The 18,181-nt window shown below is 33.4% G+C and overlaps 1 protein-coding gene across 2 annotated transcripts in view; it reads left to right on the top strand.

Annotated features, from left to right (window-relative positions):
• The window catches only part of LOC149791330 (uncharacterized), a 187,140-nt gene that overhangs the window by 55,554 nt on the left and 113,405 nt on the right, over nucleotides 1-18,181 (top strand). For both annotated transcript variants that reach the window (XM_089969860.1, XM_089969859.1), the window contains exons 8-16: nucleotides 4,653-4,892; nucleotides 5,523-5,691; nucleotides 7,996-8,123; nucleotides 8,860-9,019; nucleotides 11,533-11,639; nucleotides 12,212-12,340; nucleotides 16,706-16,942; nucleotides 17,176-17,344; nucleotides 17,843-17,961. In XM_089969860.1, coding sequence (XP_089825986.1) covers nucleotides 4,653-4,892; nucleotides 5,523-5,691; nucleotides 7,996-8,123; nucleotides 8,860-9,019; nucleotides 11,533-11,639; nucleotides 12,212-12,340; nucleotides 16,706-16,942; nucleotides 17,176-17,344; nucleotides 17,843-17,961 — 1,458 coding nt within the window. The remainder of the gene's footprint in view (nucleotides 1-4,652; nucleotides 4,893-5,522; nucleotides 5,692-7,995; nucleotides 8,124-8,859; nucleotides 9,020-11,532; nucleotides 11,640-12,211; nucleotides 12,341-16,705; nucleotides 16,943-17,175; nucleotides 17,345-17,842; nucleotides 17,962-18,181) is intronic.

Consider the following 18,181-nt stretch of genomic DNA (forward strand, 5'->3'; position numbering starts at 1 on the left):
AGGCATATTTATTAGGATCGCCGTAACACACCAGTAAAGAATCACAGTGATAAGAAAGCCACCATGTGGATGCAAATAAAATAGTCAAGGTTCATGTAAGCATTGCATATAGAGTCGCTTGAAACAAAAAAAAAAATGAAAGAAAGGAGTAAATGAGATGAAAAATAATCTCAGGCAGCAAGTAGGTAGTGTGAGATCCTGTATGTGCTGCATGTCATTTATTATCTATTTACTATCCACATTGTCAGACGCTGTGCTGAAATGTTGCAAAATCTTACGGAAAATGTTTTTTTTAGCACAATTTAAATATTTATTAGTTGTTCAATATAATTATAATTAAATGTTCTAGAAAAATTAAAAGATTACTTTATACACTACTTATTCTTAAGCGTCGTAACAAATGTTAGCTTCGGTAAAATGTATACAAGCGAGAACAGAACATGAATAAAACAATGAAAAATAATTATCACTAATGGGTTTATAGATTCAAGGGAAACGTAAACGGGTCCAAAGTTTAATGAGGCAGCAATCAATCCTTATATGGTTTAGTCAACAAGACTGATCCTACCTGAGGAAAATAATATTTAAAGAATCCGTCATTTTGGTTATGTAAAGGCTCATTTTAACTGGACTCTGCAACGATCTTCACAGGAGGGAGAGGAGGCTGAATAAAGGGAATTGAATTAGGCCTTTATATGACACTGTGAATACTAACTTTTGCCTGGAATAAGTGAAAGTACGATGTGGATTTTAATCAGACTACATACTAAACACATCATGTAGACATGTCAGTACGCTAATATACTAATTTGCCCTAAATAACAACAAATAGGCTTCCATTAATTTAAACCTGCGGGTGATGGTTGCTGCTTTAAGCCATTGAAGCAATCCCTGACTATATCTTTATAGACCACAAAATGCAGTTTAAGTATGCACATTCATTGTTTTTTGATACTTTTCCTGAGAAGATTGAATAATATACTAAACACTTATTATGAATATAGCATTTCTGTAATATGCGTGAATTATTTGAAGATGAATATATTTTCATGCGACGATGGTCAACAGGGCAGCGTCTGCAAGCTCAATTGCTATGGACTTGATAGTCATGGTGCCTTCGACGATGTCAAACATGCTGGGGTCATTGCGCCGTGCGATGCTTGGACACTTGTCTTGGTATCTTAACCTCGTTGTTGTTAAAGTTGGTTCCGACTTCAATCTGTCGTCTCATGAACGCTGTTTTTTTTATCCCGCATAGTTGCCGACTTTTTAAGCTCTATGTCATACTGATTTATATGAGGCTTCCTCCGATGACGTAATCTAGTCTTATTTATGTCTTTGCAATCGCATCCTGGAAATTAGTTTTTGGGCCGTCATCGTTGCCATCGAGATGTGTGTATACGAACGAGAGAAACGCATGGCATACAACGAGGTTCTAACATGGTTCAATGATCTAGATAAGTGTCAGTGACCATGACAAGGGTTGCCCACACATGCGCTCCAATGCAATCGTTGAGATGCACATCCCCGTTGAATATGAAGCATTGCGAATATATATATATATATATATATATATATATATATATATATATATATATATATATATATATATATATGCATGCTGTCGTTTATGACCTATTTTACCCACTAGTCCCCTCTATTTGCCAGAAAACTAGTGCAGACGGATTCGTATTCATTAGAGTCAACACCGACTCCAATCGCATCCCAACTAGTTGAGCTCTCCGTTGGCTCCTACGTTTGACTGAGAATCCTGTATACCTGCCTTGTGAAAATGAATACAGTAGAAGCATTGCATGAAACTGCCTGCTAGCAATGATGGCCTGGGAGGCACTCGTTGCTGCAAACGCTTACACCTGAACAGGTGTTTGCACACAATACGACACATGTTTACTTCATTTTTCCAAAATCTTTTTCATATAATGCAGTTCTGAGCTTATTGTGTACATACATCTTCCTTCATGACATGAAGATGTCAGAGAAAATTGTCGCTCCTGAAGAAAGCCTCCTCCGGCAACTACACGTAAAGCATGCCCTTTCTCTCTCTCTCTCTCTCTCTCTCTCTCTCTCTCTCTCTCTCTCTCTCTCTCACTCACTCTCTCTCTCTCTCTCTCTCTCTCTCTCTCTCTCTCTCTCTCTCTCTCTCTCTCCATCTCTCTCCATCGCTCTTTATCTCCAACTCTATTTTTCGAGACACAAGTAAATCGAAGTATTTGCATCAATACCTTCGCCTCGCTGCTCTTTCTCAAAATGAATGTTATATTCAGCAACCCTGGACAATTGGCACTGAACAGTCTATATGCACTGACTCAAGGCTCCATTTCAATGATGTTAGAGAGAAACAAATGCTAGGAATTCCCAAGGTTATTCAATTTATACATTAAAGTTACCCCTTCCCAGATGATTAAATCTGAGAAACATCTCTTAAACGATTTGGTACGTTCCTACCTTTAAACGTTTTAATAGATACATGTAAATTTCAAAGAAATCACTCTTTACAAGATAATGGTTTCCAGTATAAATAATTGATTCTGCTAATGCAACAAATACGTAAGATTACAGATATTAACAACTTGGACGATATATCTAGGTAAAGAAAACATGTTTGCAATGATATAAACTTTTAACAGAGCAAAGTGTTACAGGAAAAGCTAGAAAAAGAATGTAATGACAATGGAATAGAAAATAATGTACATGCACCAGAATGATGCCCTCTAAGACTAACCACTTTACCAACTGCTGTTATATAATAGCATGGTTGTAAATTTTGCATAGATATTTTTGATGTTTTAAGGGCCATCTGCGGATTATATATTCAGTTCAAGCTTTCAAAGCAAATTTTGAACTACCATTTTAAATCATCTAACTATACCTTATAAACACAATGCAGCTGATTAAGTCCTCAACCAAATGTAAATGTGTCATGCCTGCTCCATCCAATTCCAATACTCCTGTTAGATTTTCATTTTCATGTGTTTACAGTGCTTTCTCTCCTATACAATATTTTTAATCTCTCCATCCAACTCTAATACCTCTGTGTTTTGTTTCGATTTTCTCTCCTGTAAAATAATTTTTGAATCTCTTTAAGATTTTGCGGATGTTGTATTTCAATTGATGAATTTACATTTTTGTATCTTAGAATAAAAGCTTTAATATGCCTTGAGCAAAAGCTAATTCATATCATGAAGTGAACTGGATCAAATAAATTGGAGTTCTCTGCCCAGCAACTTCTTTAATGTCAATTGGTGCAGCAAGACTGATTTTGGACCGGAAAAATATATTTTTTGAATTTCATTCAGGCAACGCTAAGAATAGATCTTATTATTTAACGGTATATTGCATTGATGATAGTTGAGAGTTTTTGTTATTCTTTACAAGGAAGAAAGGTTAGCAATATACATACCAACTAATATAGTTTATGAGACAAAAAATCGATTTGTGAAATGGGTTAGTGAAAATTAAACAAATAAAAGCTTTGAAATTGTTTTGTTCAGTTGCCAACGACGAAAGTGTTCAAATATTAAGTATATTATACAGCTTTTTTATTCAAATGTGTGAACACATTTGTTTGGATTGCACGGTAAATATATAAAAATTAATAAGTCTTCTTGCGCTCTACATTTTAATAGTTATTCCTAAACACTTTTTCTAACGTGCACACATAAACCTACATAAATATTCACCGTTGCTAAATAACAGCATCTTCTACAACGGGTTGATGAAACTTCTTACCGTTTAGGAAACACTTTTTGCCACTGACGAAACTACGAGATCATTTTGATCAAATTAGAACAAAATATCAAACATTGCAAAATTATTCACACTGTATAAATAAGCAATGGTATTTTAACTTTCTAATGTTTTGAAGTTATGCTAATAATAATACTAATAGCACTACTACTACTACTACTACTACTAATAATAATAATAATAATAAAAACACAAACCACCAAAATGAGCATAGTTATCATCATCATCGTCATCATTATGAAACTAAATCTTAAAATCAATCCGAACGTATCTACAATTCTGAAACTAAAAAAAAATCCTACTGTATTTTCATCAACTAATGTTCGACTAATAATGATAAATGTTGTATATATGACGTATATATCAAATCCTGCTGGTATTTATTTTCTTTTATATTCTTTTTCCTTCTTCAGAATATAATTCATAGTATTATGTAAGAAATGAAATGGGTTTTTCTGTTGGTAAATCTTGAAACTTCTTTCATTACATTAAGGAAAATATACAAAATCTAGTTATTAGTGAAGGTAATTGTAGTAAGCTTCCAGTGAAATCATCTAAACTATAGATTTGAATTTGGACATAACTCTAATTTGGCAAATTATTTGCTGTAAGTACCAACACAAGGACTCATAGCCTGGTGTGTGTGTGTATATATATATATATATATATATATATATATATATATATATATATATATATATATATATATATATATATATATATATATATATATGTGTGTGTGTGTGTGTGTGTGTGTGTGTGTGCGTGCGTGTGTGTATCAGGTTATAGAATATGTTAACGAATCTTAGCAAACACCCTGCTGATTAAAGTCTTTATTATTATCCGTTTTGAAGACAAAATAGTTGATTTGTTTTATTCGCCAGATGATCTGCATGAAGATGATTTTCTACTCATTGCATACAATGGAGGCGTTTCTGTGAGTCGAGTAGATATCACTAATAATTACAGCTATGTCAACCTTCCATTTCAAAACTGGGTCTACCCTTATGACATTGATTACGACCAAACAGCTGGTGTGATATACTGGGTGAATTGGAATAGGCAGATTAATTCAGGATCGATATTTGGAAAGAACGAAACGACCGTACGCTACTTGAATGGCAGTGAGTTTCTACCATCACTGTTGCATATCTTATTATATTTTCAAGATTCCAATCTTTATTCGTTAATGTCAAGTAAATTGTAAGTGCTAAGATATTGTTTAACTTTGTGTAGTCTGTAGATATTTCAGTCAAAGGAACATATTACTGGTAAACACTATTCAAACTAACATATATCTTCTATGCAATTCGTTGCGTGTACCTACAATATATAAAAATGTGCGTCATACATCACAATTTAGTTTCATGAACTGTTTATTTGGCTACGAAATATCCACCTCAGTTCGGATGTATTGTTGAAGAAAGGAGTGATTTGTATATGGTGAATCTTTCATCGGTTACATATCTTTTTGTGTGCATGAAGATATTACCAGCAACATTGTTTCACAGACAGCTTTTGTATGAACATATCGAGAGATTTGTTTCTTACGAATGTATATTTTTAATTAATATAAATCTAAACTAAACGATCGCTTCTCGATATGACGCTGTTCATATTTCTTGACATCAACTTTACCTTTTGTTTAGATATGTCTGTTTATTACATAATAACGGTATTAATGAAATAATGAAGTAATATAAAGTAGACAATTACCTCTTTTTTGTACCTTTAATTCTTTGTTGTCTATTTAGTTGCTCAGATTTATGGAATTGCAGTGGACTCAATATCCAGACTCCTGTTTTACACAGACATGGGAAATGACATTATAGCTGCCATCAGTCTTCATGATTTTTTGCAGAAAACAGTTATCAGCAGTGGTTTGGTTAATCCAAGAGCCATTGTGGCAGATCCAATAAATGGGTAAATAAAGTCTCTGCACTCCTTCAAAACATTTATTTTTTTATTACTAGCTCGATGTTTTAGCCCTTTTTTTTAAAATTTTAATTACCAATTTCAGTCTTTTAGTATTTAAATCTTGACTATTCTTTTCAATTTTGGGTGGCTATGAGAGACTGTTCTATCATAATCGGTGTTATACATCTAAGCCACTGGTAATCTTAATTTTCTGAAATATAATCCTTGTCCACATAAACTTTACCATTATTGTTACAAATGTTTTTATGTAGTCTCTGACGATCGTTAAAAAATTTCCATTGTTTCTTAAATTTAAATTCGTCTCTAAAAAATCTTGACACCCATTTATTATTCCACTGCTTGGTTGTTATCCAACAGAGAATGTATTCATGTGAACAACCTATAACCTCTTTCCGTAATGCACTGCGCACGCTATTTTGTGATGCTGCATATTTGGTGATTGTATGACCACACCAAATTCACTAAATGATAATTTCCCTTCTAATTAAAGAATCCATCTTTGCACATCTAACACTGCATTATATTTTGTAGCACATATCATTGATTTCTTGTTAAAGTTTCTTTTCATCGTTTCTCACTCAATGTCGACCTTTTAAACACATTGTCCTTGGGGAAGAAACTAGTGCTGTTGGACGAAATGAATGCTTAATTAATTTTTATCACTCCTGACTAGCTTGATTATATCGCCATCTTTGCAGTTAGACTTTGTGCAGTAGAGATTTTACAGTAACCATTTGGACAGCTAGACTATATTACCTATGACGAAGAAAGTTTCGATAAGTTTGATAATTCTGTTATTCTTGTGCTTTCTAGAACCAAGTCATAACCAGTCATTACGCTCTTCGCAAAATGTGTATTTGATAAATATCTGAGGAAAAAATATTTATATCCGAATATATTGTTACTGTTGTCCTCAGTAAGAGACTTTCTGACTGTTCCCAAATACCTGAAATATTCATAAATTGGTGGAAATTTTATTTAAGCCATTGACAGCTTTTTGAGAATGGAAACTTCAATATTTTGATACCTTATCTCATTACAACATTCATGGAAACAGAGATTTGTAGTTACAGTGAAATTCAAATAAGTATATGTTCTTATATTTTATTATTCTGATTAAACAAAATACTAGGCGCATCACCACGACACTTGTCACCCACATGCACATTAACAGTTCCAGCGTTTTGTTTATTTTGGATTACCATTTAAGTTTATTAACAACTTTAATCTTTCTTTAGGACTTGTGTCAGTAATTCGAAAACCTAACGTTCTGTTTATGTTTCACTTTGGACCCAATAAATTATTTAATTGCAAAGGCTGTCGCTTGTACGTTTATTCTATTAATTATTTTAAGTCGACAGCGTTGTAATATATATATATATATATATATATATATATATATATATATATATATATATATATATATATATATATATATATATATATATATATAAGATGAACATTTGTTAGTTACAGATTAACAGGGACACTGATGCTTACTTGAAATATTTCATTATCCTCAAATGCATAAAGTCAAACACAGCATCACCTTGATCGGTATTAAAAGTGGTGTATAAGTATATAAGTATGTATGCATTAATCAAATTACGATTTAATTGACTTGTATAAGATAACTAATAACCAACAACCATTAGGGATACCCCTCTATCTCATGAGAAAAGTTCTTGTAGGTCAATAAAGAGCTCTGATCTGCTAAAAACATTTTATAGTGAGATCTAAAAGATATAAATCTTCATCAACCAAATTATTGCATTTCAATTTAGCAACCCTACATAGTGGACTATAACATTGACTTTGGGAAATCAAAGGAAAGCACTCTCATACAGCAAAATAGGCGACAATGTTGTTTCATAACAAACATATAACCAAGCTAGTATGATCGTTCAAGCCACAATTGCCTCTGTTTACGATAATGGTATTTTCAATATAACCTCTATGGGTATTCTTAAATTTGTCTTTTATTGCATTATATGGGACACAAAAATGAATACAAAATATATAGATTATGTGTATGTAAAAAGTGATGACATTTAGTTTACAAATATAAAATATAGTAATATGTGTAAAGGTACATGATTCTATGTAAAGCTCGCTCATCTACTTCAGTATAATTTTATCTATTTGTCTGCTATCACGGATTGTAAACCATGAATTCAGCAACATGTTCATTAGGAAATAAAACCTCTTCGTATGAGAGTTATTCTATCATTGCACGCTTCGTCACCCTATCGTTAATGGACTGTTACTATCCTGTGTATTTTTTCGCAGTACCATCTATTGGGTTGATTCGGGAAGCCCTTCTAAAATCGAAAAAGCCAACTACGATGGTACAAACAGACAAGAGGTTGTTAATACTGGACTTTCAACTCCATTTGGCCTGGACATGGATATTAATGGTTTGTTATTTTTCTGCACTTTCCCTCAAAGCGTGTGCGTTCTTTGTATGCAATGATAATAAGTATTTATATCTTGCACATTCTTGGAGGTACCTATTAAGAGATTTTGACTTTAATCCACGGAAGAAACATACTAATCGTTAAATTGTACATGAAGTAACAATGCATGCAATGTGACGAAAAATGCATTTTTACCTGAATCCTTTCAAACGTATTGCCTAGACATATATTAATATAATTCAAATCAGCTTTACTTTAACTTCTTATAAAATTACAATAGTAATGTAACAGTTTTTATGTTTATGTCAGGGTATCAGTAATTTAATCTTCATATAATTTCAATTATATTAAACATAATTTTTTAAATAATTTTTTGGCGAACATTGTGCAAATTCCGTGTCGGTATGTTGAAACGATGGTCTTTAGGATTGCGGATACTTAAATGGTTGGCGAATACAATTTGTGGTACTTATCACATATACAAAGTAATATATTTCCAAATAATGAAGGACACTGTCTCATAAGGCAAACGTATAAAGAAAACTGAACCTGCTATATTGTCTCCAATTAGGTGGTAAATTATTATGACAGAATATTGATTTAAAAGGTGCCAGGAAATATAAATCTTTTCTAAATATTACCTGCCTTCTAGCATAGATAAGCAATTACGCTACATGCCATACGTAAAGGAAAACATAATTATTTGGAAACAATGAAAACTTTCGAATTATTGCAGCAAGAGTGTTGTACTGGTGTGAAATTGGCACGTTCTCAATAGAGCGAGTTAATGTGGACGGATCAAATCGGTCACTTCTTTACCAGGAACAAGTAACAGTATCTGGCTGCAGCATTGCGTTGTACCAGTCATACCTATACTTTACAACATGGTGGTCCAGGTATTTATTTTACTAATTCGGTCAATTTGAATCTTACTATGAATCTAGGTCTTCAAAAAAGACATGAAACCAACGATTTGCTTAAATTAAACCTTCCATTGGCCTTGTATAAATATAAATAATTGAACCTGTCGTATCGTAATGTTCAATAATACAGAATGCAAGCACACAATATAAACTAAATACACATCAAGAAAAGTATGATTTATGTAATCAAGCGACTTTTTATATATTAGTCATGAATCCATGCTATAATAACTAAAATTAAATATGAAGATGTCTCGTCGATTACATAACATATACATAAAAAGAAGAATTATAATACTTCTAAACTCGTCTGAGTGTTTCTGCAATATTTTACCCTTAATGTGTGTAAAGTCAATGTTGTATTTTTGCAGCATCAAACACCGGCCGATAACAACCTCTGATTTTTATTGTTACACGTCAGTGAAACAATCGAAGAAGAGCTAATATACACTTCAATATCTTGCAAAGCCAATATTAAAGCCAAACAATCCCTGTCAATTGTGAAATAAAATCTGGTGCTTGTTTTGTTGTTTTATGAAATGGAGCACATTAGATGATCCACTGCATCTGTATCTTCTTAAATCAATACTCAACCATCTTCTATACCACTTACATCAACTCGCATTTTAAATACCTGGCTGACATTAGGAGCCAAAAGAACTAACGCACCTTTAAATATGGCTTTTATTTATTAGAAGATTCGTAACATTCGTTAGAACAGTGAAAGCTGGATTTTAAACTTAGCAAATTAGTAAGCAGCTCGGCAATTATTTAAAAAAATTTGCAAAAACTCCGATAAAATCAGCCATACCCATAAGTCTCATCCGTATTCTTTACTAACAGCTTGTGTGTAGTCAGATAAAGCGATGTCGTTAACTTATATAGGTTAAGTTTACCTTGTCTAACAAGAAATCCTACAAATGTGAAAAAAAGCATGCCAAGACTTGCAAAAATTATTAGAGGTACATCATCGATTTAATGATTCCAGGATGGTTTCCAAGTGATCGTTTGTCTTTGAAGATGACGATATCATTGATGTAGGCGAGGAATTATCTGGATCACATGTTAACACGTTTGTTAGACGTTAAAACATTGTCGGATAACATTCCGTTCCAAATGATATCAATTAGTCCTGATAAAGTCCATCTGTAGATAAAATTGACAAAATGGCATTTGATCTTGCCGTTAGTAGACTTTGACATAATCCAATTAAATTGTCATACTTCGTTACATGCTTCACATTTCCGATTTGTCGATCAAGTCATCTATTCGTTGCAAAGGATACCATTTACATCCAATGAGAGAACAACATTCACTGGATAACTAACTATGCTATCTCTATACAAAATACTCCATCAACATATTTATATGACTTGGTTGTTGCCTTTCTGTTTTCGAGGATTTTGGGTAATTTAAATCACTTCCTTGCAATAGTATCACGACCATAACACTTTGCTGGAAGATGATTTTGAGCAAGAGCCAGTACTTTGTCACCTGGAGACAAACTCTATTCTTATGTTTCCTGTCATACCTGAATTTCATTTTTCATTAAGCAGAGTGATTAGTTCTTGCTGCTTCAAGAGCCTTTGACAATTTATATTTGAAGTCAGTGGTACATTCCAGAGCATTAATCTTGGAATCTTCATGTAAAGGAAGATTCTGTTTTAGTAGTTTCCAATATCCTGATAAGCTAGAAGTCTTTATTTTCTCGATTACCAATTATGTAATCAAATGCCTTTGAATAAAACCCCACAAATCCAATGCAGTGAGTTAATACGAATCTCAGCGAGCGCTTCAGCAATTCAGTTAATTAGTTTGAATTAAAAATTTCTCTCAAAATTGATTATGATTCAACAACACAACTGTAAACGTAATGGATTCCCAAAGACTGGTTCGACACACGGGAATGAGTAATTGTTTACCAGATCTCTTTTGCACACACCCACTTGCCAAACGATACAATACGTTGCTCTAGATAAAACACATTGTCGACAAAAATTCAATGCAGGTGTAAATACGTTCGCTTCCAGAACCCACGACGATATTAAACAAGGTTAGACCTTGAACTCAAATTTTACAAATATCCTAAAAGTATAGCAAAATTCATTAATTATTTACAAAAGTAAAGCAACCAATATAAACTAACTATGCATGTATCATAAATGTTACTAATTGTTTGGTAATTGTCATTCTAATGTATTACATAAATGCCCACACGAACTGTATATTCAAATAAAATACGCACAGAAACAAATACAATCTCAAGTAATCCAATTGATTGCTACTTCTTCATAGCTGGACAATTAGTAATATGTAGAATGTATGTAGACGGATCGACATATAACATGTAATAGGAGATGCATTACCAAATGACTTTGTTAAGCATAGAGGTACTTAAATTAACACCGTTGATAGTACTGCATTGTAGTCGCTATCATGTAATTCTTTGTAATGATCAATTTACGAGTCAATATATTTTATCTTAGGAATGCTATAAACCGAATCGGAACGGATGGAAGTGGATTGATTTCCGTTGCTCCCTCTGCACCCATGTATCCACTAGCCATTTATGTGAACATTAATGGACGTCTAGGTACACATTGGGGTGTTATTACAATCACGTGAATACAGTTCTATATCAAAACATGGGACCAAACAGCATAATGAAAGACAAATCTAAATTTTATTTTCCAATTTTTGTATGTAGAGCAGAAGATACGTGGTCAATACGTAACTGATGGGTTTAGCAAATGAAAATGACTGTTAGGTATGTTTTGATATAATTTATTTTTATATCTAATTTACAATGAGATGATCGTAGCCTTTTAAGAGGCTATGAACCAAATTTAGGTTTTGTAACACAATACCATCTCAACTGAATCATGTTATTCTTTTCGATAAATTTGGCTTACTATTTCGGACCTTTAGATTTATATCTTAGCAATATGAACAATTTCAGGAACAGTTGAAGGCATTTTTTATAGCTACATGCATATGTGTTTATATCTTATTTTTTGAAGTTCTTCTGCTTGAAAACCCGTGTCACAATATTTAAATTATCGTAGGTTTATGCAAAATCACTTTATATGGGAAATATTAGACGTATTGTTGCAAACAATTAAAATACCACATTACATCTCAAGTAGTAGGCAATGCATTTTATAGGCAGCAACGGATGTTCTAATGGAAGTGGTGGCTGTTCCCATTTTTGTTTTCCGCTGCCTGATGGTTCTAATGTGTGTGCCTGTCCTGAATTTATGACTCTACAGCCTGATGGTCAAACTTGCCAAATCGGTCAGTAGTTTCCTTTAGTTCCATGACTATCTGTCCATGTTTCTTTTCCTTGTATGCACACACGAGTCCATATTCCATCACGACTAAGCGTACATCAGCAACAAATGATACTACTGAAGCGGTGTTATATGCACTTGTGTGTAGCAGACACACTCGCATGACAACCTGGGTTCGAATCTCCGTAGAGTACGAAATAAAAATGATCTAACCTCTATGATAGTATTATTTGTATTAAATATTAATTCTGCCTACTATTATCAAGCATTTTCCTATAGAATTGAAGGATATCACATTCCCTCCTGTCTGGTGTATACTTATAATTTCTCTCTCTCTCTCTCTCTCTCTCTCTCTCTCTCTCTCTCTCTGTATATATATATATATATATATATATATATATATATATATATATATATATATATATATATATATATATATATATATATATATATATATACAAACATAATAAGCGTTTGATTCAGTCCAATTCATAGACGTGTCATTGCGCATATAGTAACGGAATGAATTCACTCACTGGTACAATCGACGAATTTCTGCAAACAAAAAGATATATTCATCAAGTCTTATTTCTGCCAGAACAGTTTATATAACTGAGTACCAATTTGGTACTAAATCTGACAACATGCAAAGTTTCTGGGTAAGTGCTAATTTAAGATGACTTTAGGAGATAGATTGTTTTGGGCTGAGTAAAAGTATTGCAAGAATCGTGAGACAACACAATAACCAGTCAAATGAGTCACCGTGTGAGCATAAACTCAACAGCCCGGGGTCCATGAAAGACTGGTATATGGAGTCGTGTGAAACTAACAACTGCAAGTATAGGGTAAATGAGAATCAGGTAATCTCGAGTACGAATATTATAAGCAAGTATGACATGGTTTCATTCTGTGCGTGTTATGTGCTTTTTCTATGTGATACCCACATGGACAGAAGCTGTTTATACTGATCTGGCAGTTTGATAACCTTTATGGCAATTAGATCACTTTAGTTCTTTTCATATATATTATTTTGGTCGTTTATGTGAATGTTGTTTCTTTGAGGGATTTCTCGTTTTGGTCTTTATTTGTCTTTATTTGTTTGTTGTTTGTTTTTATAAAGTGGGGATAGTTTTTATACAAGTTGCCTTGTAATTCGTGAAGTATTTCAACGAGAAAACAGGTTTGATCCCGGCAATAATCGTGGTTTGATCAGGATTAAATGATTTCTACCGAAGTGTTTTTTCGATTGGTTTTATGGTCTAGTTATATGACTTGAGATGATATCGCCGCGAAACAGCAGACATACAACTGAACATTGTCCTGGGCAAGGTCATATAAAATCAATTATTGACAGTTGCTTCCTTCTCGTGCCCCCTTAGCCTCCTGATGTCAAAGAAAATGATTTTGCTTCGGTCCCAAAAGAATGCCATTGCCTAAGAGGTCTTGTCTATAGTTTTCCGCGACTACATGTGTTGCTACTGTTCATGTCGTACAACGATGAGGTGCGAAGACGTTAGCCTAGAAAACAACTAAATTAGATCATTTCTATCTTATTCACTTGTTCTACACTTGAGTTCCCAATAGTCATTTCAGCTGTATGGTAGACAAAAAAGAATTTGAGTTTTGGGGATACTGTCTCTACAACAGAAACGTTGTTGTTGATTTGATTCTGTGTTTCATAGATTTATGAGAATGGTGTAGGTCAAAGGATATTCATAACTGTTAATTTTATAGTCAATTAACGTCAGTCCTACATTGACAATTAGATGGAGAACGTTCGAAAGGTATTTAGATCTTTGATGATCCGTTTGTCCACTGTGCCGGTTGTTGCGCTCTTAGAGGATGTCTATTTTATTAGTCATTTGTAACGGAGGCACAATATGTTCCCTTTAAAGTTTATCCGATCATGCCTTCCAGAATTATAGACAAGTGGGTGACGTCCACAAATTAATCCTGTCATACGAAATAATAATTGAATCGTGTATTAATAATATCCTTTGTACATATTTCAAAACACTTATTTTCTACAAACACAATCTACAAAGCGCACACTAATGCTGAACATCTTTTGCAGGTCAGAAGAATCCCCCAAACCAATTTTCAAAAACACTGATCACGCAAAACAAATATTGCCTCGCTGATTTTACAAAAAGAGCGTGGGGAACATCAGCAAAATCAGTTTGTCATTGATGATCGAGTAATTCACCTTCAGTTGAATTCCTAGCAAATTAAGTCAAATTGGTTTGTGCAATTTGTACGTCAATTTCTGTACATCCTATGGACAAAACACGTTTGAGAGTGGCTTTGGTCGCACTTTACCAACATGTTCTGGGTTGTATTGAATTTAGGCTAACCCCAACCTGCTGTTCGAAACGTCAAACAAAAATGATGTTCAATATCTAAAATAAGCAAAGGTCCTGTCGAACACTGTTAAAAGGCAAGAGTAATGGATACGATTATTAAATACTTCTACTGCGGGTAGATAATATCTGTATTGAAACAAACATCAGCTTGACAAGGATTTTTCTTTGAATCTATATTAAACACTTTAAATTGGGGGAGAGAGTGAGTACAAGGTGTGTGCTTATGATGGGTTTCGATATAGCTAGAAAATTGCGTGAATTTCAATCAAACAGTAAGAATAAACAAAGCAACGGGCATACAAACAAGCACAAGGGGTATATCATATATAACGTACTTAAGATCAAACATAATTATCTTATGTGGTACATTTTCTAATATGTTTAATACTAGAAATTAAGTAGACAGTGACAGCACAATTGTGCACAATATTTACAAAGTGACTTAGTTCATTTATTTGGTGAAAATTTAGGATGCATAGATACTACACATCTGTCTATTAAATATATGAATCAAAGATTTTTATTTGTCTTTGTGGGTAAGAATAAATTGGTACAGATATTTTAAAAATAAATATTTCCTATCGCTGAATTGTGCTGCAGTGTACATAATCCAATTTAATTTATAATCTGTGTATTATTGATCTATAATATCAAATATTGTTTTCTGATTGCAAAGCTTACATTAGTCACGAATGCATGCCAAGAACAGTTCAGAATTCGGACACATTAAATACAATTGAAGAGTTTCAGACTCCGTTGAAAACAAACACGTTCTCTTAAACTAGTCTTTGATAAAACCGTATAGGCAGTAGGAAAATTAATTTATGCTGAAACCCTTTCAATTTAGGTATAGTCGAAAACATACATTTATTCCATTGATTTAAATTTGCAAGACAAATGTCTCTTTGACATTTTCTAAGAGTGATATTTTTTATTATTTTGTAAAGTAGTTCGCAATATATGTATAGAAACTTTGTCGTTCGTCAGGTAGAAAACGTACTGCAAAACAAAGGTATAATGACTTTTGATTTGTTTTCGAAAGTCATGCGTACCTCCTTTGTATTGATAATTACTCAATCCCAAACTAATACTTTAAATGCACTTGTGTTGCACTTCATTTGATATTAAAATAAACTTTGTTATCAATTAATGTCAATTTTGAGAGTGCTTTTTGTGCCCACCTGTTTTAGAATTGAACTTCTTGCCACTACTTTTAAACATTTATTCTACCACTTTGGAATCATTCATTGATTGTTCTATAAAAGAGTGTTCCTAACTAAAACATTTAAACAGAGAACTTTGAATGACAGAAAATTATAACTCAGCATGCCAAATTCATTAATGTTAAGAAACAAAGCTTTTTATTAATTTTTGAACATTCCGACCTTTCTAATTAGTTTGGATTAAATATATATTACCTCTTTCTTATCAAGCAAAGACATAACATGAATGAATGATATACGCTGGCTTACTCTTTCAAATGATTGTCATGCATTTTCTGCTAACTAGGATTCCTAGCTATTTAGCAGTTTAGAGTTAACAGTGTTTGGATGTCTTGGCGTCTAATTGCTATCAACTAATTGAAACGTATCCGTTTTGAGAGAGTGCAGTTGTAGAAGAATTTATGAATCATTCCGCTAAGCAAGCTTCCAAGACTCAGCCAATTGGTTCCTTCTTAAAACTATTTCGTAAATCAATTGCAAACTCGACAGGACTAGAAAGCAAAAAAGAATGCACACAGAGAGAGACCCTTCACTTAGTCCATCGAGATTGTAGAGCCCAAAAGTCAAGAAATGTACTGTTGCTCTTCGTCTTTGGATTGGTATAGGATATGGATGGAAAAACATTTATTTCTGCAAAGATGATGGAAGTAAAGTGTAGGATATGAAATACCCTAATGGCAACTTACAACCCAAATCGGGGTTGAAAGAGCGTATAATAATAAATATGAGTTACAAGAAAGGATAATATTAGCCGTATTTTTACTTATTGTCTTTTTTGCACAGACAACTTACCCGACAACTTTCTCCTGATCACGGACGAATCCAAGAGATCAATTTATAGAATGGACATAGATAATTACAGTTATGTCAACATTCCACTTCATAATGGCTCAAATCCTTATGCCCTCGACTACGATCCGAACGCTGCCGTGATGTTCTGGACTGATGTGGATTTTTGGCAAATTAATTCGGGATCTATATATGGAAACAACCAAACAACCTTGAGAGGTTTCAAAAACTGTGAGTTTCTACTATCGATCTTGTAACGAGCATTTTCAAATAGAATTGTTTAATGTTCTCTACGTACAAACAAACGTTATAACTACTTTTCTTGGTGTTATAGTGTCTGTGTGTTAATTTTCAACTCATACAATTCTTTATCTTTGAAATGCGTTTATTATTTATAGTCGTTTTACAGTAACTTCCATAATAATGAACGTATGCGTGCATTTTTCTTTTGTCTGATTTTGTAGATGCTGTTCTAAGAGGAATAGCAGTGGACTTCATCTCTAGACTCCTGTTTTATACAGACGGTGTAAGAAACATTATTGCGGTCATCAGCCTTGATGACGATCTAAACAAAACAGTTATCAGCGATGATTTGAACACACCACAAGCCATTGTGACGGATCCTATAAATGGGTACAGATCATGACTTTGCTTTGAAAGAAAACAGTCTTTTTCCAGCCAGTTTAGATGTTCGTGCATATTGACCATTACTCATTAAGTATAATACAATGTTAAATCCTAGTATTGGTTGCGTTGCATATGTGCATGGCAGTCTAAATGTCTTTCCAGCACATTTATGCTGCAGCTCAGATGGTAAACGTGTGAGACATATTAGTGACGTTGATCCTCTGACTGAGTTTAATTAAACATCAAAATGAACATTATAACCCGTTGCGCTGACGTTCGATATAGAGTATACAGTATGGGTTGTATCACTCATTTTGTGTTGACTTATTGGTATATCAAGCATTGAGAGGGCATTAAACATGAAGTGTGAACCAATTCACTCCCCCCAAATAGAAAAAACTCGCAAAGTCTTTAAGAATATTTAAATCAGGTCTCACAATCGTATCTTTCCCCTTGACATTCCATTTCTAAAAAATATAAATTTATAATTGTCCTTAATTTTAGTACCATCTATTGGAGTAGCCTTAATAAAATTGAGAAGTCCGACTACGACGGCACTAGCCGACAAGAAGTCATCAATACTGGACTTGGCGCTTCTGTTGACTTGACTGTGGATATTAATGGTAAGAAAATTTCGTTGGATCAGTGCTTTCAAAGACTGTTTCTCAGAAACCACGTGTGTTTTCTCTGCATGCCATGTAAGCCGTGTTCCAAGATCTTGGAAAATGTTGTTAGCAATGCATATAGAATATTGTCCTAAGAGAGATTTATAATAGTGTTACAAGATCTTGGAAGATTTCAGCAATACTTAGATAATATTATCGAGATTTTAGGTATGTCTTC

This window comes from Sinohyriopsis cumingii, chromosome 9 (assembly GCF_028554795.1).
Source record: "Sinohyriopsis cumingii isolate HCF-2022 chromosome 9, ASM2855479v2, whole genome shotgun sequence".
Taxonomy (NCBI): Eukaryota; Metazoa; Mollusca; class Bivalvia; order Unionida; family Unionidae; genus Sinohyriopsis; species Sinohyriopsis cumingii.